Source organism: Penicillium soppii (assembly GCF_028829465.1).
Source record: "Penicillium soppii strain IBT 18220 chromosome Unknown utg000010l, whole genome shotgun sequence".
In the NCBI taxonomy this organism is placed as follows: Eukaryota; Fungi; Ascomycota; class Eurotiomycetes; order Eurotiales; family Aspergillaceae; genus Penicillium; species Penicillium soppii.
In genome coordinates this window covers 398,580-424,680 of record NW_026643240.1, presented here as the reverse complement: position 1 = coordinate 424,680, position 26,101 = coordinate 398,580, and the positions used below count along the sequence as shown (strand labels likewise).

Below are 26,101 nucleotides of genomic sequence, written 5' to 3'. Positions count from 1 at the left end.
AACAATGATAAGTAAGTAAGGGAAACAGAGATATTTTGCATTTTGCGCCAGGTTTGATTAATTGAATGGTAAACCACCCCAATCTACGGAGTACGTGTCGTCAAACTCAGCCCCCAAACAGGGTCTGTGTGCCCAATTCTCTAATGATGTAGGGCATAGGTATGCAATGTGTTTCAAACCATTATACCCCGATCAGGATATAAAACTTCGAGAATATAAGTCAGAGCATAATAGATAGTACTTCTAAGAATCTTTGAACTCTTTTGAGATCTCTTGTTACCTGTTTCCTGTAGCAGAAGCATAATGCCTCAATGTTTGATTTTGTAACTATATATGTATAGTATCTACTACATTGAATGAACGTTCCAAATTAGTTTACTCGTAGTACATAACTATGTATATTTACTCATTGATCTATGTTCCCAAAGCAACATTGAAGTCATAGCATACATACATGTATGTATGTACGTATGTGGGCAGGTATCTAAAGTGCCATAGCTAGCTCCTTCCCAAACACAACCACTTCCTTGTTCGATCAGAAGCATAGACCACAACCTAACCTTTGAACTTAAAGATTGATTATCTGAATATCTACAGTGCAATTAATCTCGAATTCTTCCTCAATCCTGTTTACTTTACTGTACTACAACCATGTCTCTCAACAAGCCCGTTCTAAGTACGGTGCTAGTGAATGTGGCAACTCCAGACAAACACGTTGATTCTGAGCACCAAGGAAGATCTGGCGCTCCATCGCCCGAGTCACAAACAGCCCATGAGCCTGGCGCACCACAAGCCAACAATCCCAAGGCGCGATCAGTGTATCATTCGCTGAGACGCATCATAGTCTCATCATACAAGTTCGTTTCGCAGCCACTGCGCAATTTCTCGAAATCGCAGTTTTGGCCCAAAAGGCGCAAATAAAGGGTGCCGAGGACATTTCCAAGATAAAACGACTGCAAATAAGCACACAAAGACACATGGGCAGGCGAAGACACGAAATCGAAGGATCACATCAGAAACGATGGAGAGAAACTAGCTTGAAAGCTACACAAGAATCCTGCATCATCATGGCATAGTTATCGAATAGGAGTTGGGAGTTGCACGTTATCTTATCATCCCGAATAAATCTGAATATTATCCAGTGACTCTACGGTCGAACTTTGCGAGGGAATACTTGCACACGTTGCCTCGAGAATTCAAAATACCTTTACTTGTCGGTCTTCGAAGGTTATTGTCGAGGTCTGGTCAAATGATGAGTCATCAATATTTCCCGCCTAAACCGCTTGTGGAATGTAGGAACCTTTCTCGAGACAGTTGAGATACGGAACTGGGCTTTCAGTTTGTCGCATACCAATTAAAATACATGAGAGTGCTCATGTGATTGTTTTGAGTCTGGAAAATTCAAGAAAAGTGGGTGTGTTGTCATTGATAGTGTTTGCAACATCCGACCGATTGAACTGGAAATCAACTCTATTGAGATCGAAATCTCGAGCTAAAACAAGTTTGAAATCCATCCCGCTATCATGAATAATCAGCAAAGTTCCTGGACGGCTCCGTTCTACACCGTTCAATCTCGGTCCCTTGTGAGCGTCGAGCACCCTGGCGTGGTCCGCAATGTCGACAAGGCGATCGAGACACTGCAAGGCGACGCGGGAATCAAATCTGTGAGATATCTCGGCTGTACTTTTATCAGACCATGAAATCCACTGACCTGTGACAGATATTGCATCCGGCAAAGGATGACACACAGGCGAATCTGCTCCTGCGGCCTGGAGATGCCATGGCTCGACCAGTCCAGTCAACTCTTGTACCATCAAATAATGTCTTGCTCAAAGTCACTGTCCCCAAGAGGACTGGGCGCAAGCGCAAGATAGGCTCGGATGAGCCTTTTGCAGACGCACCAGAGTCAGAAGGCACAGAGCCGAGACGACGGACTGCTAAGGATCTCTTGCGCAGTCTGAGTGACAACCCGTCCAAGTATAAAATCGAGACAGTGGGGAGAGTTGAGCGTACTCATGTTTTCCGAGGTTTGCTGATTACTTTGATATTGTTTCAGGAAACTAATGCTGATCTGATCTTAGGAATGCCGGATTTCGTCTTCTCGACCACAGCAAGTTCCTTCGCGAACCGGTTCAAAGACAAGATCCTTTCGTTCGATTGTAAGTCTATGACCAAACTCACACTATAACACTGACTAACATACCACAGTCGACAAAATGAAGCAATTTGACATCGATATGAGCAAAGGTGCCCTTCGAAATGCAGATATCATCCCACCACCCTCCTTCAGCCACGGCGATGTCCCATTCCACTACGTGTAAGTATCAAACCCAAAAGCAGCAAAATTGAAACCCACTAACACCACCCAGCTACCGTCAAAACCCAACCGTGAAACAATCAATCGGCAAATCCGGCGAACTAGAAACCTTCAACACCTCAAGCGCCAACAAAGTCCTCACCCATCTAGTCCCATACGACATCGCCGAAGTACCAGCAAAGCCACGTGAGGACCTGGCACCCATCGAATCCCTAGACAGAAGCATGCGCGAAACAATCGCCATCGTAAACGCCCTCTACGAAAAACAACCAGCCTGGACCCGCCGCGGCCTCCGCAACAACCTAAAAACAGACGAACAACGCACAAACCTCCGCCACGCAATCCCATACATAGGCTACATCTTCCGCTCCGGCCCGTGGCGCGACGCAATCATCAAATTAGGCGTCGACCCCCGCACCTCCCCAGAATACCGCCACTACCAAACTTTCATGTTCCGTCTACTGGCACGAGAAGCCGAAGTCGCGCGTGATGGCGCAGGCGGTCGACGCGGCAACGTCCCTCGACCATCGGATACCAGAACCCTCGATAAAGAAAATCCGTTCCCCGCTTCTGCGGGCCACATATTCTCCGGAAAACTGCCATTCTCGCCCGATGGCAGGATCTGGATGATTGGGGATATCACGGATCCTCAGATCCGAGCGGATTTGTATCCAGAGAATCCGGAGCCTGGGTTTTTGCGCACGGAGTGCGAGATTGTTACGGATGGGTGGTTTGGTAATGGTACAATTGCTAAGGCGAAGACGATTATGCGGTCTAAGATTCAGGCTATGATGGAAGGGCGGGATCCGGATGATGCAGATTATGTGCGGATTCTGGAGTTTCCGGCGCATGTGGACTTGGACAGTGATTTCTCGGCTTTCACGGTTGATATGGAGACTTCGAGTAGTAAGGAGATCGCTTTGGCTACGGAGGTCCGGTCTTGTATTCGGAGTGCGCCTTTCTGGAGGGGCCTGACAGGTGACGTTGGGTTGGGTGGGAAGGAGAAGGGAAAAGAGAAGAAGAAAAATGGCAAGAGTAAGGGAAAGAATGTTGAGTTTGAGGTTGATGATCAGGATCAGAGTGAAGGTGAGGAAGAAGAAATTGAACGACAGGAGATGCTTGCTGCGCAGGTTGCTGCTGCTGCGGAGGCGAGAGATGCTGCTGAAGAGGATGCGGCCAATGGAGATGGAAACGAGAGCGATCATATGGATGAGGACGAGGATGAATGATCCTAGCTTATTTCATTATTATTATTATTATTATTATTATCGTTATTGCAAGATAGTCAATTGGAAACATTTGTTTTGTTGCTAGCTAGGGCGGACAGACCGCATACATCATGAAGCATGAGACATAATGAACTCATCAATTAAACGGGAACAGCACAGAACTCAACCCGAGGGGCTCACAATAGTGAAAAATACATAATTCATGACAAGCATAACCAAAAACCAGACAGGAACACCATGTCCAACAAAACACCAAGTACAATATTCAACGCCACCGACAAAAAATCAAATAGGTATTGGGGCCAAACCCGGCCAAAGAACCACGACACCAGACCCATATGCATATGACAATGTTTTATAAGTGGGGATCAAGAGACATCTCAGTTCTTGGTTTCAGAGTCACTCTTCTGGGTCTCAGCCGTGGGAGAAACAGCCTCCAAAACAGATGCGATAGAGGTAGTAATGAGAGCCTGATGGCTCTGGGCAAGAGGCGAGGAAGGCTTCTTGAACTCGACAGTTTCAGCCTCGTCGTAGATAACCGTGTATGAAAAGGCATTGCAGCCTTCAGCATAGTAGTCAGCAGCGTTGAGCTCGCCCAGAGGCGCGCGGTCTTCCATTGTGGTTGATGTGCGGGCAACAGGAGCAGTGGCAACCGAGGCGGAGGGAGTAGGCTGGCGGGAGTTGGGGATCTCAATTCCCATTTCGTGAGGGGGGACGTTCTCCTTTCCACGACCGTCAGAAGCCTTGCCCTCGTCGTCGCTGATATCGAGGACAGTAGTCGAGTGTTGCATCAGATTGGTCATCTCCTCCTGCTCAGTATCGACGTGGATATCGAAGCACCACGAGGCCGGGGCCTTGGGAGCAGGCTTTGGAACCTTTGTCTGTGCAAGGGCCGAAGCCAGAGAGAAGGGGCGAGCGACGCCGCGCTTGCTCAAATCGGCGCGTGGCTTGGTGATGGAGCGACGGCTGGCAGACTTGCTGGATTTTGGCGGTGGGGAGCGACCGGCTGGCTTGAGAATGGGAGCTGATTTGGGAGTTGTGGATTGCGAGGTCTTCAAGGGGGTTATAATACGTGGGGAGATGTTGGTTCGGGTGGAAAGAGCGAGACGGGATGTTTTGGGCTTGGTGTTTTCCTCGTCATCTTCGAATGTGCGCTTGCGCTTTGTGGAGATTGGGTCGATGTTCTCCGAGTCCATAAATATTGAGTTCTTCATTGGGGTGTTCATGCCCTTGATAGAGATACCTGTTTTGGTTAGCTGGGTACTGGAACAGCGAAACATGGATCAGCTTACCATTTTGTTGGTTCTGACGATTAAGTTTCGATCGAATGATCGGACGCATGTGAGGCGAGTCCAAACAGCCCAAAGGTTGGCGTGTGGGAGTCATGGTGAGGGCCATTGTAAAGTAAAGTGAAGTAAAGTAAAGAGGAAGGGAGGGTTTGTTTTGGTGTCAGTGCCAAGTGGGGATTAGCGGTCTCGGTCTACAACTAGGCAACCCCGCGACTCTGGACTTTTGAAAAGTCGGAAAAACAACTGAACAAGAGTTATATCTCAACGATAATTAGAGATTGTATGAATATGTTTTTGAATGATAGAAACTGGTCGGAATCGATGTCGATGTTTTAGAAATGAAAGGAAGGGTAGGATCCGCTACACCGAGATTAGAGAGAACGAGGGATGATTCGGATGAAGATGTGCAGCGATCAAGAGGTAGATATAAGTTCGGAATTGGACTTCAAGGCTTAGTTTTTGAGTAGAGGCAAGGAGTATGAAGGTTATGGAGGATTGAGGGATCACAAATGGAGGGAGAAGGAGACTATTTCAAGGCCCGCATAGCTAGTACATGTAAAGCGCGTCTTCGCGTTCGCGCAAGGCATCTCGGAGGCCGGGTTGGATGACAATGTACGGAGGAAGAAGTGGCGTTTATAGTAATTCCAGCGCAATCCAATGATGTCTCATTCCAGTGATCCATTTCACGACCCTCGTGCTGTCAGAAGCAATTCGTTTTTACCACGCGTCTGTCATTTCATGTTTGTACATATGTAATTTTACTATGCCATTGTACTACCGGACAGGGATTCTTGATAATCGTATTCTACTCCGTAATAGAATTAATGATTGACAAAAAGGAAATCCATAAATAACCTGCATAGTCGCGTCAAATATCCCTTGGACGCGTCTGTCAGCACGGAAGTACCCGGTACTTGAAATCTCGCTAATACAGAGCTTACAAAGTAAGTACCAAATACCTCAACGCGCTACACGACTTCACGACTTTTACTTCGTCACGTCTCCTTACGCACTGTGCGCTCATTCGCGCCGAAATCCATTCTTCAATTGCACTAATAGTATGCCGCAGAAATGAAACTGCCAGCGCATCTGTCTCCATTCGTCTTTCGGACTTGGGTCACGGAGTGAGACAAATGCATGCATGGCTGATCGTGCTGAAGTTTGAGGTCACAGTGGAACATGCGATTTTTCCCTCGGGGTTTGAACGTGTATGGGGTTTCGTGCCTAGGGCTGGGGAATGTAATTGCCCACGGGATGTTTCAAAAATCCAAGAATTCAGCCCCTAAGGTCTGCAGTAGGCGCTGTATATAGTAGAATGAGGGTTATTGAGAAGGCTGGCACCCCGTGGGCTCGGATTATTCCCCTCCGCTCGATCCTGTCTGCATTCCTTGAAATCCTCGAAATCAATCGATGGCCTATCCTTTGTGCCATTGACGTCTACCCGCGTCGGCATTCTGCTGCATGAAGCAACTGTCTGCCGATCGACATGGTCTAGAAAACTTTTTTCAAGGTTTCATCTATCACGATTCAATAATATACATAACTATAGATTCGGCACTGCCCACGGGTGGCAATGATCTCAGATCTCATCCTCAAAAGGAATGCTATCCATAGCTCCCTGACGCTCCACAGCCCGAGCTGAAGCACGCGCAGCCAAGCGCATTGCCTCATCCATAACCGTCTTGTAACGATGGGATTTCTCCGAGTCTGTGACGTCTTCTCCGGATTTACCCTCTGCGCGACGCTGCTCCCGCTACCGCGCAACCTTAACTGCATAAGCCCCAACGAAGGTGTCACCTGCCGCAGTGGTATCCAAGACCCGTGAGACAGGGGCGGCTGGGAGCTCATTTGTAAAGCGCTGCACCCCATCACTGGGTCCAGACGATCCACCTTCCGCAGCACTGTACCAAACACCCTTCGCTCCTAGTGTAATAAGAATGTAAGTAACGCCGAGCTTGTGGAAGTATCGAGCAACCTTCTCTTTATCATCCAAGCCTGCTGCATCGGGCACTGTGCGAAGGAGTTGTTCTGTAGGTGGCGTCATAAGCTCAGCCTCTGTCTCATTCAGAATCAAATGGTCAACGGCAGCATATACATCGTCCGGAAGGCCACCGGGCGGAGCAGGTGCCGGGTTAAGCATCACATCCGGACCACATTCAATGCCTCGCTTCCCAGCAGCACGACTCTTGGCCCTGTAAGCTGCAACTTCTCGCAGTATTCCAATGACAGTATCAACCGGAATCTCGCCCTGCATGAGAATGACATCCGGGAGAGGCGCGGCAAGAGCCATGCCCAGCACCTCAGGTGTAGGCTTCATGCCATCGTAGTTCGCACCCGGCGAAAAGACAATGCGATTCTCACCCCCAGCAGAAGAGTCGACAATAATTACCGCCACACCTGTGTATGCATTCTCCACGATCTTCACTCGGGACGGATCGACGCCTGATCTCTCGAGAGTCGGCTTCAGTAATGTAGAGAAGTGGCCGTCTCGTGCGCCGACTGCACCTACCATCTCCACGTGCACATCGCTTTGGGAGCTGGTGGCGCCGATTGGTTTGGACCGTGACATGCGTCCGCATGCCACGGCTTGGTTTGCGCCTTTGCCGCCTGCGCTGGTAAAGTAGGATGAGGAGGTGATTGTTTCGCCTGGCTCAGGGAATCGAGGTGTGATGGAGACCATGTCGGCATTAAGGGAGCCGACGACTCGGATGAGTGGTGCCATGGTGATTATGGTGGATTGGCCGTTTTGGCTGAAGAGACGTGTACACCGTAGAGCTGGAGTGAGGTGAAGAGATCAATTTGCGGTCTTTCGGGCATGACGTCGAGGCGGAGCAGTGGATCAGACAAAATGTGGGGCCGGTTCTTGATTCCATGGTTCAATAACCCTGGAAGTTTATACACATGTCTACAGACAATTTCAAATTTCAACTAATATAGAGCAAAAAAAAAATCCTCCTCCCTCCCTCGTGATGGGGGCTAGAATTGAGCTCGGTATCTTGGACATCATACAGCTTTCAGGCATACAACCCCGTGCGTCACAGCGTCTTATCCTCCAGCGGTGGTTATACCACTAGGCGAGGTAGGAAAATTATTAAAAAGTTGGTCCTTTGACCAAACATATAGTAGAATTTTGCTATATCCCGTCCAACCATTTCATGTAAATTCGAATGAGGTCCTATTTTGTTAAAGATGAACCAAACCCCACTTGCAGGCGTTACACTTGATCTACCAAATCTGCGCAAGTCTCCTGTCTTCAGCATCATCAGGGCATCAGGGAAGAAATGCATGTTCCATTCCATCTAGACAAGCATTACAGAGCTGAACGACAGATACTGAATAATTTTACGGTCACCCTCGAAAAGTCAAGACTACTACCTTGGGATACTCGGCGCCAATAGTAGAGAATTGACTTGAGCGGGTTGATGCACTTGCTCTTTGACAGTTCTCTCTCCCCGGATAGGAAGGAATTGAAAGGCCTAGTATATCAAATGGGTGAGAGACAACTGGAAAATACCTGAGAGATATCTGAGTGAGTGATGCTAATAAGTCCTGTTTTTCGACGCGTCTTTACAGTCCCTTTGCCACAATGACCGTGGTATGGAGTAGTGCGGCTGACGTTGAGCTTTTCGGCCGTAATTTCACCCTATAAATTGCTATTCAGCAATAATGGGAATGCATGCGCCAACATTCCAACCTGCAGCTCCACATCCCACGCATGCGACTCATGGTGGATCCACCTGTCCGCTATTTCTCCTACCCCATCCTCCTTCGCAATCCATTCTTCCTACATTCCACCTATTGGGCTTAACAAACATGCCTCATTCATCGGACCTGCTTCGAGACGAGCTGTCTGCGCCATTTCGATGGCATGGGGATTGATGGCAATAATTGGGACTCAAAAGGGAAACCTTTCCCTTTTAGCGCAGACGATATGGCTGCCGCGGAGCATATTGGCATTGCGAGTGCCTTGGAAGTGGCCATCCAGTCTATTGACAAAGAAGCAGCGGAAATTCCGCACCAGGGTGGCACTGGCGCGTCCCTTGGATCACATATTCTTGATCAAACGAATGCCCATGCCCACAACATAGCCAAAAGAGTTTTCGTCTTCACTGATGATGTTCTTGCGCTTCGGTACCTAGAGGGCAGCATTACCTGCAAAGTAGGTGGTTATATTGCAGAGCAGGCGGAAAGAGTTTGCAGTCTGTCGCAAACAATACACGAACAAGGTGTTCACCAATCCTCCGGTGATAAGGAGGAGCGGTGCCATACGATACTGCGTAACGAGCAAATGGACACATGTGCATTTCTCTCGGACTTTGCATGAACAGAATGTGCACCTGGAGGCTGGTTTGTCATTTCGCCCAAAACCGAGGAGACTCATGAAATTGTCAGCAGCATTTACAAGCCTCCTATCCCCGAAGTTGTCCAGGATATAGACAAGGACTATACCAGCATCTCAAGCCACTCTGTGGACAATAAACCCTTCTTTCTTCCTGAAAATGGGTAAACCATGTCCCATACCCATACTATGACTAAAGAAGTCCTTGTCTTCACAGACGATGTTGTGGCTCTTCGGCCGGTGGACAGCAGCTCGGCGTACGGGACAAATAGCGAAATTGCTGAGCAGGTGGAAAGAGTCTACAGCCTCTACCAGATATTGCACGACCAAGGCATACACCTGGAGCTTTGTTACAGCCCAGGTCACGCTGGGGTTCCCGGCAACCAGGCCGCGGACGCTGAGGCACGGCGTTATCAAATGCAATTGCTTTGGAATTAGAGAAGCAGGGAAGTGAGCTAGATCATAGTAAGCAACGCCAAGGCCCTGCTTTAGAGTTAGCAGAGCGTCCTCGGCCCTCTATTCTCATTGACAAAAGGTCGAGCTCTGCCCCCTCGACGTCTATTTTGGCCCTAAGGCTCTTGTCTCCTGGGCATGCCCCTCCGCCTAAGAGTCCTAGCCAGCCCTCAAGTACCGATTAGTGGGCCTGTTTCCGCTTTTATGGATACCAGTCTTTTCGTACATCGGTAGCCCGTTTGCTTAAGGTCATTGTTGCTCTATGCTGTAATTTGGGAAGGAACCCCAAATATACCGTTTTCTGTCCCATGAAATTATTTTCGTTAGGCGCTAACAAGAATATTGTTCTATTGATCAAGCCTATTAGAGTACAATTTCTCTTACGGTTCTATCGTTTCTCTTTCGATAACTAAGTTTCGAGCTAAAATCTCATTTAATTCCGATATGTTCATATCAAGCTTTCGCTTTGATCTCTCGCCACTCTACGGCCGATATATTTTCATACAAGTTTTGAATGTTATAGCCACATACTTTCGACCAGAATTACGTTCAAATATCGAATTAAGACGGCAACAAGATAGGCCAGGGTCCGTGCATAGGTGGATCCGGGCGGGGTCGAATCACAGCGCTAGAACACAACCCTAAACTGACTACAGTTTTTATCAAGAATCGTTTCTTGTAGTCAGACAAACCCTCTTTCCAAGGTTTCCAATGAGCATTGAAGCCAGTGCCATAAATTTTTTACTTCAGTGAAATATTAGTCTTAACAGTGAGCCGATAGACTCGCTCATTTTCTTTTATACATCAGGTTATTCTTTCTTTTTAAGACTGATGTTAGAGTGATATTACATTGAGGTTGGATTGAATTGAAATTAAACCAAGAGTATACTAAGATTGGATTGAGAATGGATTGAAGTTGAAGTTAGAATAAATTAAGACTAGACTAATGGCTCGATTAGCTATTTTCATCATTTATGCATGTCATTCTGTCCCAGACAGTACCTCCTTACCTCTGAGTGGATCTAGCGAGCATGTAGCATGGTTTCCAGATAGAAATAAAGTAGATACACTACTGCGGCAAATAATAGCTGGTCTATTGCTGAATTTGGTTGCTCGTATCCAACTTTTCACTTAGAAGTCTACAACTGCTCATATTTTAATGACCGCTTCTCTCTGGGTGAGCTATTAAGACCATCCTATCTTTTAGCTTGACAAAATAGAGAGGAGCGACGAGTTTTTTCTTTTGGTCGACGCGCTTTTCAGTCCAAAGACCAGCATTGTCCATTGTGTTCGTAAGCAAACGTCACATTAATCCATTGGAGGACATTATGAGCCGCCGGTTGATGTTTCTGAAACAAACAACAGTAAATGAGAGTTCCCATGCTTTAAGATACAGGTCTTTTGTTCTTCTAAATCAAATCGTTTGAGCGAGTAAGGAGCCATTAGCAAGAGCTTATTGAATACTAAGGGAGATTCTTTTCCAGGGACTTCTCAAGTGAATGATGAATGTCAATATTGTGAGTGGAATTGTACCATAACAGTATAGACCAATGGAAAAATAGTGCTTTTGTCTTCGTAGCCAACAAAGAACCAATTTGATTGATCGAAAGCTCTGCATACAAATAGATACTTTCCAAATCTTATAATATGGACATTCATGACCCAAAGCCAACAGGCCGTCGTCTGTACAAACAGTCAAGCAGCCACAAAGGAGAGCAACCAGGAAATGGGCCAAAAGAGCAGATTGAGTCGTCCAGGTGAAGGTCTGAAGCCAGAAGATCAGGCCGATATCTGGACCAAAGTAGGAGATATAGAGGGCACAGTGATCGATTCCTCTTTTATAGGAGCTGGAGAAGGCTGGCGTTGGTCTGCCACTATCTCTGAGGCAGATCTTGTTGCTTCCGTCCAGCAAGCTCCATTTCCAACGCGAACTGTTCCCGATACTGCCCGGCCATGGTATCTGCAGCCTCATTGCCGGGAAGTCCAGCATGACCTGGGCCATAATGGAGCTCCAGGTGCACACCCTGATGATAAAAGGCTTGGGAAAGATGGCAGATTCTCCCCATCTGTGCTGCGATCTCACCATCTTCCTCATAGGCCGAGGTGCCATCCAAACGCCTCACGGCCGTTTTGTCGTCCGTAAACATCAACTCTTCCTTTCACACAGTGTGGTTGTGGGACATGGTTTGTTGATTTCAAGTAATAGAATAAGTTGTTATTAACGCCTTTATCCGAGAGGCTGGCATGATCCTAATTGATATCCTCTATGGCCTTTTCTATGGCACAACCAATCCCAAGAAGCTCAGTCGCGGAGGTGTTGTTTGTGTGGGAGGAGAAAGGTTTCCCTTGTCAATCCCATTCCTTCGCGTCTGCCTTTTGGCTCCAAATAACGGCTATCGCGGCAAAACGCCTGTACATGGAATCATCGATCCAGTAAATGAGCCGGTTCTTGACAATTTCAGGCACAGGAAGCTTGTAAATCATTTTGGCTATATGATAGGCCTCCTCATGCTAAGCAGGAGAAACGAATCCGACAAATATATGCTCGTGGTCTTCGCATGTTTTGTAATTTTTTCAGTCTGAGAGGGTCTTTGGCCGCTTCGGCTGGACCACAGATATTTCCTCAGGCTCAATTTCTTCGTGCTTGCGACGGGACGGACGGGATTTTGGAGGCGTTGGCGTGGGAGTGGCTTGTGCCACACTCTTTCGTCTTTGCGACGGGACCGACGGGATTCTGGATGCGTGGGGGCTGGGGCTGGGGCGGCTTGCGGGGCAGGCTCTCGACGCCTGCCACCCTGCGGCTCCGCAGACGGTGCCATAGATTGCCTGCGACGAGCGCGTAAATCAGGGGCAGACATGATGTGTGTGTATTAAATGGGAGGATATCTATATTCTAGATTCTACGAGATAAGCACACAGAGCATCAAAGTATTGGAACCGATGATATCAGACAAAAGTGATGGATATTGGTAAAGTAGCAACTAAAGGAAAGCGACCCGTCGCTTTCCTGTTCAGACCGGTCGGGAACTCGACCATATATACAATTTCCCTTGTTCATAACGGCATTCGGACTTGCAATATCGAACAGGCCTCAGAATCGGACCATCGGCCGAGATCAACCCAGGTTGTCTCTCACGCCTTAACCTCCTCCTTGATGACATCGTCATTGGAGCCGGTGTTCTCAGCATCAGAGTTCGTCTCACCGATATGCAAGACACGCTTCTGCATAGCACGGGCCACGCGAGGAGGATCGAAGATGGACTTCGACTGTGAGAAGATCTCGTCAATCTCCTCCAGCGACCGGCCCTTGGTCTCCGGGAAGAAGAAGTATACACTGGGGACGATGGCGGCGTTGAGGACAGCGAAGATAATGTAGTATCGGCTTCCAATGGAGTCGAAGCCGATGGGCGTAATCTCCGCGAGGAGGAAGTTGAATGCCCAGACGGTGGCGGTTGAGACGGCGCTGACAGCAGCACGGACTTGGAGAGGGGCCATCTCTGCAGCGTAGAGGAAGGTCAGGCCTGAGTAGCCGACTGTGAAGATGAATTGGAAGCAGTAGAGGAAGACGACGGCCATGGCGAGTGCACCCTTGTTATCGGCGGCAATGGGATCGGTCGTACCAGCGAGTCCGGCCATGCAGATTGACATTGCACCGGCACTCCAGAGCATGAGGGGTCGACGACCGAGACGGTCGATTGTGTAGTAGGCAAGGTAGCCACCGAAGGGCTGCATGAGACCCATTGCTGCGGCGAGGATGCGGGACTGGACGGCGTCCATCTTGAGGTATTGCTCGAAGATGGTGGTGGCGTAGTAGGTGATGAGATTGACTCCGCACATTTGTTGAAACATTTGGCCTGTGGCGGCGAGGTAGGCACGGTGGAAGATTCGGTTGGGGCCATTCTTGAACATGTCGGTCCATCTTCCGGATCCGCAAAAGGCGAGGGAGGCTTCGATGTTGGTAACGCTTTCATTGACGGCGGCTGAGTGTTCTTCATCATCGAGGAGGGCAGCGAGGACTTCACGACCCTTTTCGACTTGGCCAGTCTTGATGAGCCAGCGGGGTGATTCAGGTAGCATCGTAATGAAGATCATTGCGGTGACGGACATGACAACCTGGAAGACAAGAGGGAATCGCCAAGCAACGGAGCTGTCTTTGACGAAGAAAAAGCCCAGGTCGATCCATAAGGCGAGAGTGACACCAAGACCGACGAAGATACCATCTGTTACGACATTTGATCCTCGTTTATGTGCCGGTGAAATCTCAGACTGCCAGACAGGGACGGTTGCCACGTATCCACCAATTCCTAAACCGAGAACCAGTCTCGCGACGATGAATTGGGCGAATTGGAAAGATGATGCCATGAGGACGGCGCCAATAATGGTGATGAAGTTGGTGATGAAGATGACCTTGCGTCGGCCCCAAAGATCGCCGAGATAGACACATGACAGAGCACCGAAGATACCACCGACAGTATAGAGAGCAATGACGGTTCCTGAGGAAAGTCCTAAGTTAGAGAGAAATGTAACGCAACTCACTTTCTGGTGATCGACGAACCTTGAATAAGAGAGTTGGTGGCTTTCTCAGCCGCATCCACGTTGATTGTTTGCATTCGAGGAAATTGTGTATTGAAGGATGGAAGTGTTAATAGGCCACCGGCCACACTCATGTTGTATCCATAGCAAGTAAATGTTGGACACACGACTAGCATAACAGCGGCACGAAGAAGGGAATTGCCCCTTAGGCCGAGATATCGTTTTCCACCCATATTGAATATAAAATGCACACAACAATTGGAAAGATGGTCTGGGGAAGAGAACCACGATTAAAGAATGGAAACTAGAGGTTGGAAGCGAATTGATTGATACGGTCATTTGGTCATATAAGTAGATCGTGATAACAATGTCATATAAGTGGGCCACTAGATGTGCTACGTTAACGTCGAGAAGTTGAGTCTTTCGGTTGTCGCCGGTCCCCGTCTACGACTCAATGATCCACTTCTCTGATTCGTTCACTCAACATTTCCGTAGTAATCTCATTATGTATCCATTCATTCCAGATCGAATTCCCCAGACGCCCATAGCTTGGCATGTACCCCGGAAAGTTCAATATAGACTAGCGAGTAATTACCGACCTGTAGGTTTGATTGTTTCCCACGGGGTGAGATTTTGAAAAGGAACAAGTCTTGGCCACTTTTCGCCTGAATTCCCCACAATTGGCGGGGGGGCGGGTGCGGCCGGCAGTCCTGTGATCTCCGTTCAAATGAGCTTGGCTATTCGTGTTGGTGAGACGAGAAAGCAAGGGTATAACTTTATTTTACTATTAGGTTCAGACGGAGGTGGCAGTTAGGTGGCAGTTTATAGTGTCAAGCCCTAAACTCTCGACGGAGGATGCCGTGATGTCGAAAACCGACACCTGAATATTCAGGTGTCAGTTTTCGAGGTCCGACCTCGGCACTCTGTGGAACTTCGCTACGACCGAACCCGTTTATACCGAGGTCTCCTGAGAATCTACCATTTATCGCTGTTTCCATGATGATTCGCATGATTTCATTTCATAACCAAAAAAAGCAAATAGGAAGAGAAAGGGACCATTTTTTTACTCATAATCGTTGTAGGATCAATTAGGTTATGCGTGATGAGTTGCGAACAGTGAACGCCTGGACCTATAAGCGAGTCTCCACAGTGGCCTGTGAAAGGGGTGTGGGGATTACCCCAGTCCCCGATCCCCGGATCTCGCTCTCTTTTGCCTCCTTTTGGACATGGACTTTGCTAAATCCCGTCAGCAACCGGAGGTCTCCCTAGTCGGATATTGATTCTTACTTTCACACGCTACTGGGATCGACATTCCATTTGTGTTCGACTTTAGGTTGTGCGAAGTGAGCCTCGAAAGGGATTGCCTGGGCAGATCTTATTGTCTACAACGTAACGACCAGTCAAGAACGGAGGGAACGGGAAAGTGTTCTACCCGTGGACATTCCTCGGTGATGACCGTCAATGCATGAGCAAGGAATGATCTTAGGTCATACTCAGCAGCCAACTATTTGTCAAAATCCCTTGAGTGTACGGATTTGGTTGAACCTATCCATGTAATCAACTATCCTGTTTTTTGCGGGTTTAAATCTCAACCGTTAAGGAAAATAGGATTCATCTGTGGCACAGTTATATGGACCATCGATTCTTAGCTATGAGAGGAATGGAATGCCCTCGCTTGCTCTGAATTAATGGACTTCGATATTGCTGACTTGCGCATCATGACTGAGCCCAAGTTTCTGACTCATTCTGATTAGTTCTCTTGCTCAATGCTCATCATAAGTTGTCTCACCATCCTGGCATCATCTTGCGTTTTTTTGATTCAGTACAATCGGCTCATTTACCCATCGCAGTTGTTCTTTCCAGAAATTCCAGCGATCCATTGAGAACTTAGCCTCTCTTTTCCACGGATTGGAACATCGTTGATGAAGCCCTGAGGCCCCCCTGGGGATAGCCCGAGGGATTCAGCCAGCCTTCAATATGTCCACGGGTCTATGGGTCCATTGCTCACTGCGCTGTACTATGAAGTGACCAAGGCAACAAGTTTCATAAGAATATCGGCATATCCTGGGTTCGATGCCGAAGCTCGCACAAAAATCGAGAGACGAAGGTGTGTCACACAAGAACTGGAGATCAGTGCTCTTAATTGCCCCTCACTACAGGTGCTTTAATTGACCTCCATTCCATCTTAAAAATGTTTGACTGATAAGAAACCACTTTGTCTAATTGTGGTTATCGATAAAGCTCCCGCTCAACATTATCCCGTCCGAATCAATCAACCTTATCAGTCGCAAAGTCGTATAAAAAGGCAGAACATGAGATTAAATCTTCTCTCTCTGGTTTCCAGTGTGGCCGTTGCCACTATTGCTGCCCCCACATTCCAACCGCTACCCGCTCGCGATATCAACCTCGATGCCGCAGGACCTGGTGACGGTAATAAACCTGGTCTATATGACTCCAAAGCACTCTGACGATTTTAGATACTGTTGCCCACTGCTGCGATGGTAGCTTAATCTACTATCCTAACATTTGTCTTGTGAGATGTCCCCCAGCAACTCCACTTAGAGAGCCGCCGGTTGCACGAGATCTTGAGACAAGTTCGGATGTTGGTAAGCGGTCGTCTGTTTCACGGAACTGGATTAAGAACGTATAGTTGAAGATACTAAGCAATATCTAGGCATATGGCCCCCTCCTCCTGGCTGCGAATCCACAACTCCTGGAATTTATTGCATTCAAGAAACCTCGTAGATCCATTGATTTAATTGTTTTGGAGCCTGTGATTAGTGTATCCGCAAAATTAACATGTTCAAGGGACGAGCCCATGCATTCCAGTCAGCAGGACTAATACCATAATTTCTACCTTCTGTTGCTCTAGTCAGAAATACTATCGAAATCGGGTGAAAGGTTGTCACCACGTAAGGACTGACGATGCTTAGCACGCCACCAGTTTCGGCTAGAACTTATCTTTGTTCATTCTGTACATCGTAAATAAGGGAAAATGTGACAAATTGGTAATCGCAGTCGCATGACAGGTTGAAAGTCAGCATAAATGAAATCAATGAACCGGCTCTACACCACAGTAATGGCGTATGCACCAGATTCGTCCTCAAGAAAACGTCGTTCGATATCGCTTTAGGTAGAGTGATGGGTCGTATTGTGTAATGCAGTATTATGGACGCCGTAGTTCCCTGCGCATAGTGTTCACTCGTGTATCGAGAGCGAGAGAGCCCCCAAAAAAACTTTCTTTGGGTTGACGGTTCAACTCTTTCTCTCGTTGGCGAACCTTTCGGCTGTGCTCTTTATTTCGATGCTTCTGAGCTTTTTCTTCAGACATTTCACTGCCTCGATGGAAGAGACTGCCCAGCCAGCTCATTATGACTCGAAATATGCCCCAAAGCCTGCAGTCGGCGCGACTTAGAGGATGAAGGAGGGACCCAGTAAGGAGCAAGCGGAGGTTGATGTGAGGGAATAAAGTGGAGCAAACTAGAGCCATCCATTTTAGCGTTGTACCTCAGCCCCCCAGGAAGATGTCACATACTGATGGCGTCTTCACTGGATCAACAGAAAGTGCCTTACGGAGTAAGGCTGACTGACTTTGAACGAGTATGCAAGACCTGCGTAACAAAGCCTTGCGAGAATTGAGAGAAGGGAGATTATAGCAGTGGGTCAAGCCTATTAATGAAAAGAGAACTTCAATGAAAGAAGGGTAGCAAGTTCAGACTCAAAGCGAAAGTGAAGATAATGAAAGCGGAAGAAGGAACGCGTAGTGAGACGTTTTTTTCAAAGCAGACGAGATGAAATGTGATTGGCGAGCCCGGGGTTTTCTCCAAAGGATCGAACAGAGGGTGCATGGATGATATATTCCTCGAGCCACAGCCTGTTTTAGCATGCGACTTTTTGTCCGTACCAGACAAGATAGTGGGTTATTTTAGACCGACTCAACCATTCATGGATTGAAATTCACCCATGCGCCCCACAGTCTCGATCTTGGGATTTGACCTTTTTTTTGAAGCTTTTGACGCCCCATTGTCCGAATTCCCTGATAACTCGCTCGCCAAGCTCGCCACGCGCCAGGCCCCAAGCTTGGCGCAAGTCTCAACAGAGAGCATCAGGTGATTCATTGTATGAACTCAGATCACTTCAAAGACGCCTAAGATTAGGACCTAGTGTTTTATACATATCGTCACAGAAATTATCCCAGATTACTGTCTACAAGGGATGTCCCGATTCAGTGTGGGCCCGGCTCAATTCCGTAGTCCAACTAAACCTTGAAAGCTAACAATATGCTAGGCCTTACACATGTCTAAAAAGCGATCCACTCTAAAGGGACATTGTCAATACAACCTCAAATTATACATCGCTATATCACGTTTCCGACCCACCAAATCAGCCTAATAGAGACACGGTTTATATCGCTCTATCTATCTTTATTGAGATAACCTCGTCCAAGATGTAAAGATAGGCCGTGGCTAGGGGAAACTGAACCGCAGTGACTCGAAGTCGTAAATAAGAATGTTGAAACACGCGTATACACAAAAGCAATGTCTACACCTGTGGACAGTATGTAAGATAAGAACAATGGGAAATGTCCAGTCCGCTCCAAATATGCACTCTGCGAACGACTTGGCCAATTTTGATATCGAGGAATTGCCACAACGGCCGGAAAAGTGAGAACTAAAGACAAATCCGACGACCAATCAAGTATATGTCGATAAATGGAGATATGGCTCCAAGATGAGGGTTATCAAGTGTTAATTTGATATATATAGAGACCGGTATTGTCATTGGTGGGGTGGTTGGTGTGGTGGTTGGGGTATGTGTTCGCTATGTAGGCAAATAATCAACACGGTCGGAAAATGGAAGTCAATTCTTCTGATTGTAAACCAAGGTTTCATGGAAGTAATTTTCAGCCAGAATGTATCTGAGTAAAGCAACCATCAGATATTCACAATACAGAACAGCCTATGATTGAGAGATGCTAACGTTTTGGGAGGGTCAAACGGAAGAGTGAGCGCTGTGGACGGCATGATCGAATGTTCTTCGGCACTCTTCACCAGACCATATTATCAGTCAAGCGAACTCCGTTCAACTTGATATTTACTGAATCACGAAAGATCCCGATTTGGCATTCCGAGACTCCCAAAATGGAAACGGAAAAAAGGATGTATGACGTCATGCTGCGGGTAATCCGGAGCCTACCCAGGAGGGAACTCTCGGAACAACTGTCGGAATTCCATCTCTCAGCCTGCGCAAACATGATGTTCTCATTTCAAACGGGGAACTCATCTCCTCAGGCGCCGAGGCAGAAGCGCGCTAAGATCAGCATTGCGTGTAACGTCTGCAAGGCGAGAAAGACGAAATGCGACGGTGCTAGGCCAAGTAAGCGAAAAGATTAAGAGGTTGAGTTGAAGGCATGCTTATCATTGCCGTATTAGTATGCGGACCTTGTTCCAAGAGGAAACGAACTTCACAGGCATGTCTATATCGTGAGACTGAGCATGCCTCTCCTTTATCAGTCGAGAAGTAAGTAACTGAGCACCAAGTCAACCACACAAACTCGAACACCACGGTGGCCGCAAGATCACCAATTCACTCCTTACGATTGTTGTTGTACAAATGAACTGACCTATCAAATAAATTATAGTCCAGATCCAAGCCGAGACAGTGTCGTGATAAACAGCGACCAAGAACAGCCAAGAAGTAAAGCCCAACAAATAACGAGGCGCCCTCGAAATGACGAGGATGACAATCCTAGTCTGTACAGTGAAATCATACCCAGCGGCAGCCTTTTTGGTGCATCTAGTGGAGCGCACGTTTTGCATAAAGTTGGGAATGCGGTAGAACGAAACAACAGTTTGGCAAACAAGAGGCAGAAAACGAACCGCGTTCTGCAACAACCGCCCAAAGAGTTACCAAAGTTGCAGAAACAGGACTCTCAGAAGCAGCCCTCTGAAATCCAATTTGTCATTCCTACACGAAAAGTAGCGGACCAGTTGCTCAATTATTATTGGGATTATGTGGATAGTGCCTACCCCTGGCTTGACAGATCCGCAATTGAAACCGCATACGAGGCATTATGGATTAAAGATGGACAGCTGTCCATGAACGAGAGAGCATTGCATTGCATCCTCAATCTTATATTCGCCATATCTTGTGTCGCTTCCCAGGGACAACCACACCTCTCCCGGTACCAATCATCGTTCGAATTCTTCGACAGAGCTCAAGGATTGATGTCTTACGAGCTTATGGATATTTACAACTTTGAAATTATTCAAATTCTCCTGCTCACTGCAGTGTATCTGCAACATGAAAAGATGCCCCAAAAATGCTTTCAGAATATTAGCACGGCAATTCATATCGCACAGGAACTAGGGTTGCACATTCCTGAAACAATTGAAGCCATTAAGGACTCTGGTGAGCGGGATCTTGCGCGACAAGTTTGGAATGGATGTGTTATCATGGACAGGTATGACAAGACAGTTTGAGATATGTGATACCGCGAACAGCGCTAACTGATTACCATAGAATTGCTTCAATGACTTTTGGCTGCGGTCTTAAAGTTCCGCAGTCAGTTGCAAAACAAGGATTAAATTCTTTAGTGGCCAACTCAACTGTCCGTGGCACTGGAACTCTGGATTTGCCCTCGAAAATGAACTTCTACATATCATTTTGCCGACTTCATCACATCATTGGAGAAGTCTTTGAAACCTTCTATATATCCAACGATTTGAAATCAGTCCCTCATTCTAGCAGCGGTGGAGCCAAACTGAAGTCGAATCCATCGACCAGTTTCGACCAATTTTCAAGCCTGTTCAGGATCGAGTCGGACTTGAACGATTGGGCAGGAAGCCTTCACCCTTTCTTTCGAATGCCATCAGATCTTCAAGACCCAACACCAACGAAACATATCACTCGTGAAGCAAACGTTTTGCGCGCCAGGTTTGTACCACGTTACTCGAGAATGTCGAATATAAGCTAATGGTGCTGCAAGATATCTATCTGTCCGACTTCTTCTTTTTAGGCCCTTCCTTTTGCAGATACATAGTCCACAGATGAGAAATGCTCCCGAGTCGAGTCTGTATATGGACGATCAGATTATTCAACATGTGGTGTCTCAGTGTCAAATTCAATGCACTAAAGCTGCCGCGGATATGATTGAATTCATTACCAGAAATCTACCAGAGCAGACGCAAGTGTATATTCTACCGTCAAATTGGTACACCGTTTCATGTGAGTGCTCATTTCCAATCAAAAAAACAAAGACTAACGGCCTGACTAACGGTACTCAGATGTTTATATGGCAGTCACTATTTTGCTCGCAGCGCAAGCGTCCCCACCCATGGTGGAGCATTTCTCACCCGCTCGTTTGAAGGAAATTTTGCATCAGGCCCGTGATATTATGAAAGATTATGAGAAGCACGCTACGTTGGCTTCAAGATGCAGTTCTGTTCTCAAATTGATCGACGATAACATCGATGTGCGGGACTTTGAAACAGAGCAAAGTGCCGCAGAGGGCATGCAGGACCAACCAAACCATGATTATACAACTGCGCAGGGTGAAAATGTAGAAAGCCCAGAACTTCGAAAGAACTCGCTTAGCCTGGCCTGGGCTGAGAATTATGCATTCGACTGGAACGATTGGCCCATGTTCTTTGCTCAACTAGATGATGAGCCCGGGTCAGCTGGAGAATGGTGAATGTAGACATAATCTCCTCTAAATTGGGGTATCACTGTACACGCGTTGCCCTTCAAAACTTCTTGAACCATAATTTTACCTACCCAGAACAAAAACCTCATTTCCATGAAGATCTGTGGCTGAATGGTGCTAAAATGATATTATCTGTGCTATGATACAGTATAAATATGCTATAACGAACACCCTTTCCCTTCTGACGAGCCATCAATGTTCAGGATCATATAGAAGATGCCTTCCCTTAATATTACTACAACCATTGAATGTTCTGAGAGTGGTAGCAGAACGGGACAATCCTTGACAGGCTAATCTAGGTCCATTCCCATCAATCGCAGAACCGGGTCTGCACCAAGAGACTCATGTAGCTGATACCAAACGCCTGGGGTCTTTGTTTTGTATAAAGCAGTAGAACGTCTGTTGACGGCTGTAGCCATCCAACCTTGCTGAGAATCTTTCCCCGAAAAGTTCAGGTAGGTGACGCGATTTGGAGAGTTCGTCGATATCCATGCCTTCTACCGAAGCAGCATAGATGGTACCGAGCCAGATAGCGGTGTGATCGGTGCTCACCGACACCTGCTGGGTAGTCGCCGGTGTGCCGTCACGATCCTCAACAATCTCGTTGGCTACTATCCCGCACGTGACATGAACGGCGGCCGCGATGAGGGGTGCCTTGAATTGACCGGGGATGACAGGAATTTCGCTGCCTTTGAACTTCACTGTGTTCCAATTTCTGGGGTTTGGGTGAATCCCGGAGTGCGCTTTGCGATATATTCGAGAAGGCGAGCAGCATCTTGAGGGGCTGGAACAAAGCTTTTATCCATGAAGGTCCCGGGACCATCAATATCTGTGCTCGACACTGTTTCCTGTGGATGAGACAGATTGAAGTCAAAAAATTATGCTGTAGGTATAAGTGGCTCAAGACGGAAAGATAAAGGAAAGGGCAAAAATATAGAACTCGGATGTGTAAGACTAGATCGATATTTTGGTTCCGAGGTTGATCGTCTTACTTAGTCAGATCATTGGCATATGTCACTTGCGGTGGTTCTGAATATTTATAACCTGTACTAACGATGAAACATGATCCTCGGTCCAAAGTAGGTTGCGTGGCGTGAAAGCTTGGGTCCTCGGAAGCCGGGAAGCCGGGACGTCGGCAAGCCGATCACACGGAACCTCGTCGGAATCGCCCAAAGTAGTAACATGCTGTTAGTCATGGTTTGTCGTTCCTAATTTCCAACGTAGCGCGTTAACCGAGCAAGTACAAATCGTCTAAGACGTGTTTCCAACATTACTTGTTAAATCCCATCCGTAGGTCTTGCAGGTTTGGTCATTTCCAGCAACACATAAAGGTGAACACTTTGGGCGTAAGTGTGGACAAGAAGAACGGTGTTTTCTGTAGGAAAATTCATATGAACTTTGACATCAAGATGTCTTCCTAGTCTGGTCACAGAAAATAAAGCAAACATTCAATACAATGTTCTAATATTCACTCTAAGGTCAAACCTCAACCCAAGGCCTGCATTTCTGGAGGACGAGCATAATACATATCCCAATCATGCATATCACACATTGCCAACCCTCCAGCTCCAATCGACTGCACCTCATCGTAAGGTATGTTCATCCAACCGACATCTTCCTGCGTGCATCCCTCTATAGGCTCGAGCTCCTTATCCTCGTTGCCATCTTTATTTACCTCCGGTTCCCAGTCTCCATAAATTAAACGAACAAATCCGGTTGTGATCACAGCCTTCGGGTTTGAATTCAAGACAAACTCTAGCGCCTCCTGGTCGACCATGACAAAAAATATATAGCGACCCGACGTGTAGAGAGTATCAATACCCTGTTCCCGCCGCTTAGCAGTCTTAACCCACTTCCTAAAATGGGTGCGGAGAAGGGCGGTGGTCGCACCATCAAATGAGGGGTCTTCAAAGACTATCGGGCAGAAACCTTCTAGCATATCTAGACCTTTGTGGAATTCAAAATAGTCTGTGACGGTGTAGAGGAAGAGGTCCATAAATCTGTCCCAGTCTTCTTGGCTTTGATATGTGCAGCGATAGACAACGAAGCCCCACTTTGTGAATCCGATCTTTTGGAGCTCCCGTTCGAGATTGTCTGCGGCGTTTAAGCATGTTTCCCTAGTGGGATCCCGTTTGGATGGTACTTCGATACAATCGGGGAGGCGTAAGGAACTCATTGCTTTGGAGAATAATTTGGAGAATGATTTGGTGAGATGTGAAGGGCCAGTTCTGATACGGATAGGACGAGTGAAAAGGCTGGCACCCCTAAATAATTGTTTCCGAGCAAGTCTTGGAATCATTGAAACGGAAACGAAGAGATGGAAGAGATCTTAGAAGAAATCAGTTGGGTCCAGGGCAATGTTAGCTGCTGGAGTAGACCAAGTCGGAAGATCACATTGAAATCTGCCGGTTTTGCAAAAGTCACGTAATTTATACCGGCTTGGTAATTTTGGTAATTTTAGATTATTCCATAAATTACAATAAATACCGATAATACCTGGTAATTTACAGCAGATGAAAGGTCTACTTTATTTAGTTCACATATCTCCCAAAACTACCTCCAACTAGAATCTCAACAAAAACTGTCTAAACAGCCCGGTTGTGTAGATGCATATGTCTTCTTCCTTCCCTCTCTCTCGGAGACTTCAATCGGTCATTTTCCGTCCGTTTCTGTTTAGTGGTCTCAGCAGAAACTCCCACGCAAACCTAATACCCGATTGCCAGGGTGTGGCAGTCTGATCCAATCGCGGGATTCCACTGGTACAGCTGTGAAAATGTAATCCCATATGTTGTTTCAATCTGGGCGCCTGAATCCCCGTCTCCCACCGTGTAATACTTATCGCAATTAGATACGATGCCTGTCTGTGTGGGAGCACTTGGTCATACTTATACCAAAATAGGCGCTCTTATCCCATCACCGGCTTAGACCGAAACCGGGGGGACCGTAGCCTCCAGCTAGTTCGATATTCTGGACAGTCTATATGACTTCACCTATAGTTAAGGATACTGCCTACTAGGAACCTATGCGTCAAAAGACGATGCCGGTACCAGTAGTTTAAGAATCTCCAAACTGAAATAGGGTATTGACGCGAATGGGGATGAGTGTGAGGTCGATCGCAGAAAGATAGTAGAGGTATACCTGCCATTATTGTGCCAGCCAGCAATGCGGTAGAATTTACATTGATTGATTGATTGAAATTCTAATGCGGATATAAGAGATGGCTGAAACTGACTCGACATTCACTTCCTGTTCCTTCTCCCCCCAGGAGCGGCGCTGCCTCGCCATGTTGTATAACATTAGCCATGGATAAGTGGCGCAAAGTCATTATCATCAGCGCAGTTTGCCCCAGCCCAAGAATATAAGGCCTTAACAATGACCCATCCAACGTAGCTATATTACTTAGCACAGGTTCCACGTCCCTATTGCCCCCTGTGCTCGCCATAGTCGAATGGAAAATCTCATATCCATGTAACTGCGATTAGCATAAACACAACGGCTTGCGAAGCTAGCGCATGCATGCTTAGCATATTCGAGAAAGGCACATTTTGGATGTAACTACTGCATGCGAATTCTACCGAAGTCTGGACAAAGATCCTGTGATTGTCAAGCAAGAGACACCAGGATTTATCGCCAACCGTTTGCAAGCCGCAGTATGTGCCGAGGCCTATAGCTTGATATCGAGAGGAGTCGTTTCTGCGGAAGATCTTGGTTAGTCATATCTGCTTGAGCACATCCACTCTCTATACACTGACTGGAATAGATAAAACTGTGACATCTGGCCTTGGGTTGTGATGGGCGTTGTGTGGGCCTATCATAACAAACACCCTCGGGGGAGTTGGAGACTTCACCCATTTCATGGATCACCTAGGACCGGCGCTGAAAGTGTGGCTGGACGATATGCGCAAGCACAAGCTCGATTTTGATCAAGTCGAGACTGTAAAAGAGAGAGTTAATGAGTGGGTCTCGCAAGTCAATTTGGATGAGGTCGAAGAAGATCTGAATGCATTTTGCTCGGCCTTGTCAACAATGAACTCAAGGGATAGTAATGCACAGAGAACATGATTTAGCATCTTGAGTTCTAATACCCTGAGTTGACTCTTCAAAAATAGTGTAGGCTTTCCTTCCCAGAGAGATGATTCGCCTATTATACATAATTTCTGTGTATCTTTTGGCCACTTGACCTAGTCGTATCTCTCTGTAAGATCAACGCATGATAAATGATCAACGTAACCAATG

At 47.0% G+C, this 26,101-nt stretch overlaps 13 protein-coding genes across 13 annotated transcripts; 6 read left to right on the top strand and 7 right to left on the bottom strand.

Annotated features, from left to right (window-relative positions):
• Positions 1–651: 651 nt before the first annotated feature.
• N7529_010803 (uncharacterized protein) lies at positions 652–921 on the top strand (the record flags this gene model as incomplete). Its single annotated transcript, XM_057246330.1, has 1 exon — positions 652–921. The coding sequence occupies one exon, from the start codon at positions 652–654 to the stop codon at positions 919–921; it is 270 nt and encodes an 89-aa protein (XP_057091679.1).
• Positions 922–1,523: 602 nt separating this feature from the next.
• N7529_010802 (transcription factor TFIIIC subunit TFC1) lies at positions 1,524–3,546 on the top strand (the record flags this gene model as incomplete). The annotated part of the gene is made up of 4 exons (XM_057246329.1): positions 1,524–1,664; positions 1,721–2,159; positions 2,209–2,317; positions 2,370–3,546. The coding sequence occupies 4 exons, from the start codon at positions 1,524–1,526 to the stop codon at positions 3,544–3,546; spliced, it is 1,866 nt and encodes a 621-aa protein (XP_057091678.1).
• A 380-nt stretch (positions 3,547–3,926) lies between these two features.
• N7529_010801 (uncharacterized protein) lies at positions 3,927–4,944 on the bottom strand (the record flags this gene model as incomplete). Its single annotated transcript, XM_057246328.1, has 2 exons — positions 3,927–4,789; positions 4,839–4,944. The coding sequence occupies 2 exons, from the start codon at positions 4,942–4,944 to the stop codon at positions 3,927–3,929; spliced, it is 969 nt and encodes a 322-aa protein (XP_057091677.1).
• Positions 4,945–6,414: 1,470 nt separating this feature from the next.
• On the bottom strand, positions 6,415–7,557 carry N7529_010800 (ribokinase; the record flags this gene model as incomplete). Its single annotated transcript, XM_057246327.1, is given in 2 exon segments — positions 6,415–6,588; positions 6,601–7,557. 2 exon segments carry the CDS (start codon positions 7,555–7,557, stop codon positions 6,415–6,417), a joined length of 1,131 nt encoding a protein of 376 aa, XP_057091676.1.
• A 1,209-nt stretch (positions 7,558–8,766) lies between these two features.
• Positions 8,767–9,159, top strand: N7529_010799 (uncharacterized protein; the record flags this gene model as incomplete). Its single annotated transcript, XM_057246326.1, has 1 exon — positions 8,767–9,159. One exon carries the CDS (start codon positions 8,767–8,769, stop codon positions 9,157–9,159), a length of 393 nt encoding a protein of 130 aa, XP_057091675.1.
• Positions 9,160–9,345: 186 nt separating this feature from the next.
• N7529_010798 (uncharacterized protein) lies at positions 9,346–9,612 on the top strand (the record flags this gene model as incomplete). The annotated part of the gene is made up of 1 exon (XM_057246325.1): positions 9,346–9,612. One exon carries the CDS (start codon positions 9,346–9,348, stop codon positions 9,610–9,612), a length of 267 nt encoding a protein of 88 aa, XP_057091674.1.
• Positions 9,613–11,501: 1,889 nt separating this feature from the next.
• On the bottom strand, positions 11,502–11,774 carry N7529_010797 (uncharacterized protein; the record flags this gene model as incomplete). Its single annotated transcript, XM_057246324.1, has 1 exon — positions 11,502–11,774. One exon carries the CDS (start codon positions 11,772–11,774, stop codon positions 11,502–11,504), a length of 273 nt encoding a protein of 90 aa, XP_057091673.1.
• Positions 11,775–12,116: 342 nt separating this feature from the next.
• Positions 12,117–12,485, bottom strand: N7529_010796 (uncharacterized protein; the record flags this gene model as incomplete). The annotated part of the gene is made up of 1 exon (XM_057246323.1): positions 12,117–12,485. One exon carries the CDS (start codon positions 12,483–12,485, stop codon positions 12,117–12,119), a length of 369 nt encoding a protein of 122 aa, XP_057091672.1.
• A 274-nt stretch (positions 12,486–12,759) lies between these two features.
• N7529_010795 (putative MFS sugar transporter) lies at positions 12,760–14,393 on the bottom strand (the record flags this gene model as incomplete). The annotated part of the gene is made up of 2 exons (XM_057246322.1): positions 12,760–14,120; positions 14,183–14,393. The coding sequence occupies 2 exons, from the start codon at positions 14,391–14,393 to the stop codon at positions 12,760–12,762; spliced, it is 1,572 nt and encodes a 523-aa protein (XP_057091671.1).
• A 1,758-nt stretch (positions 14,394–16,151) lies between these two features.
• Positions 16,152–16,628, top strand: N7529_010794 (uncharacterized protein; the record flags this gene model as incomplete). The annotated part of the gene is made up of 2 exons (XM_057246321.1): positions 16,152–16,267; positions 16,505–16,628. The coding sequence occupies 2 exons, from the start codon at positions 16,152–16,154 to the stop codon at positions 16,626–16,628; spliced, it is 240 nt and encodes a 79-aa protein (XP_057091670.1).
• Positions 16,629–19,412: 2,784 nt separating this feature from the next.
• Positions 19,413–21,853, top strand: N7529_010793 (uncharacterized protein; the record flags this gene model as incomplete). Its single annotated transcript, XM_057246320.1, has 6 exons — positions 19,413–19,536; positions 19,674–19,680; positions 19,802–20,623; positions 20,683–21,096; positions 21,179–21,387; positions 21,447–21,853. 6 exons carry the CDS (start codon positions 19,413–19,415, stop codon positions 21,851–21,853), a joined length of 1,983 nt encoding a protein of 660 aa, XP_057091669.1.
• A 354-nt stretch (positions 21,854–22,207) lies between these two features.
• Positions 22,208–23,061, bottom strand: N7529_010792 (alpha methylacyl-CoA racemase; the record flags this gene model as incomplete). Its single annotated transcript, XM_057246319.1, has 2 exons — positions 22,208–22,566; positions 22,920–23,061. The coding sequence occupies 2 exons, from the start codon at positions 23,059–23,061 to the stop codon at positions 22,208–22,210; spliced, it is 501 nt and encodes a 166-aa protein (XP_057091668.1).
• Positions 23,062–23,351: 290 nt separating this feature from the next.
• N7529_010791 (uncharacterized protein) lies at positions 23,352–24,041 on the bottom strand (the record flags this gene model as incomplete). The annotated part of the gene is made up of 1 exon (XM_057246318.1): positions 23,352–24,041. The coding sequence occupies one exon, from the start codon at positions 24,039–24,041 to the stop codon at positions 23,352–23,354; it is 690 nt and encodes a 229-aa protein (XP_057091667.1).
• Between the last annotated feature and the right edge of the window lie 2,060 nt (positions 24,042–26,101).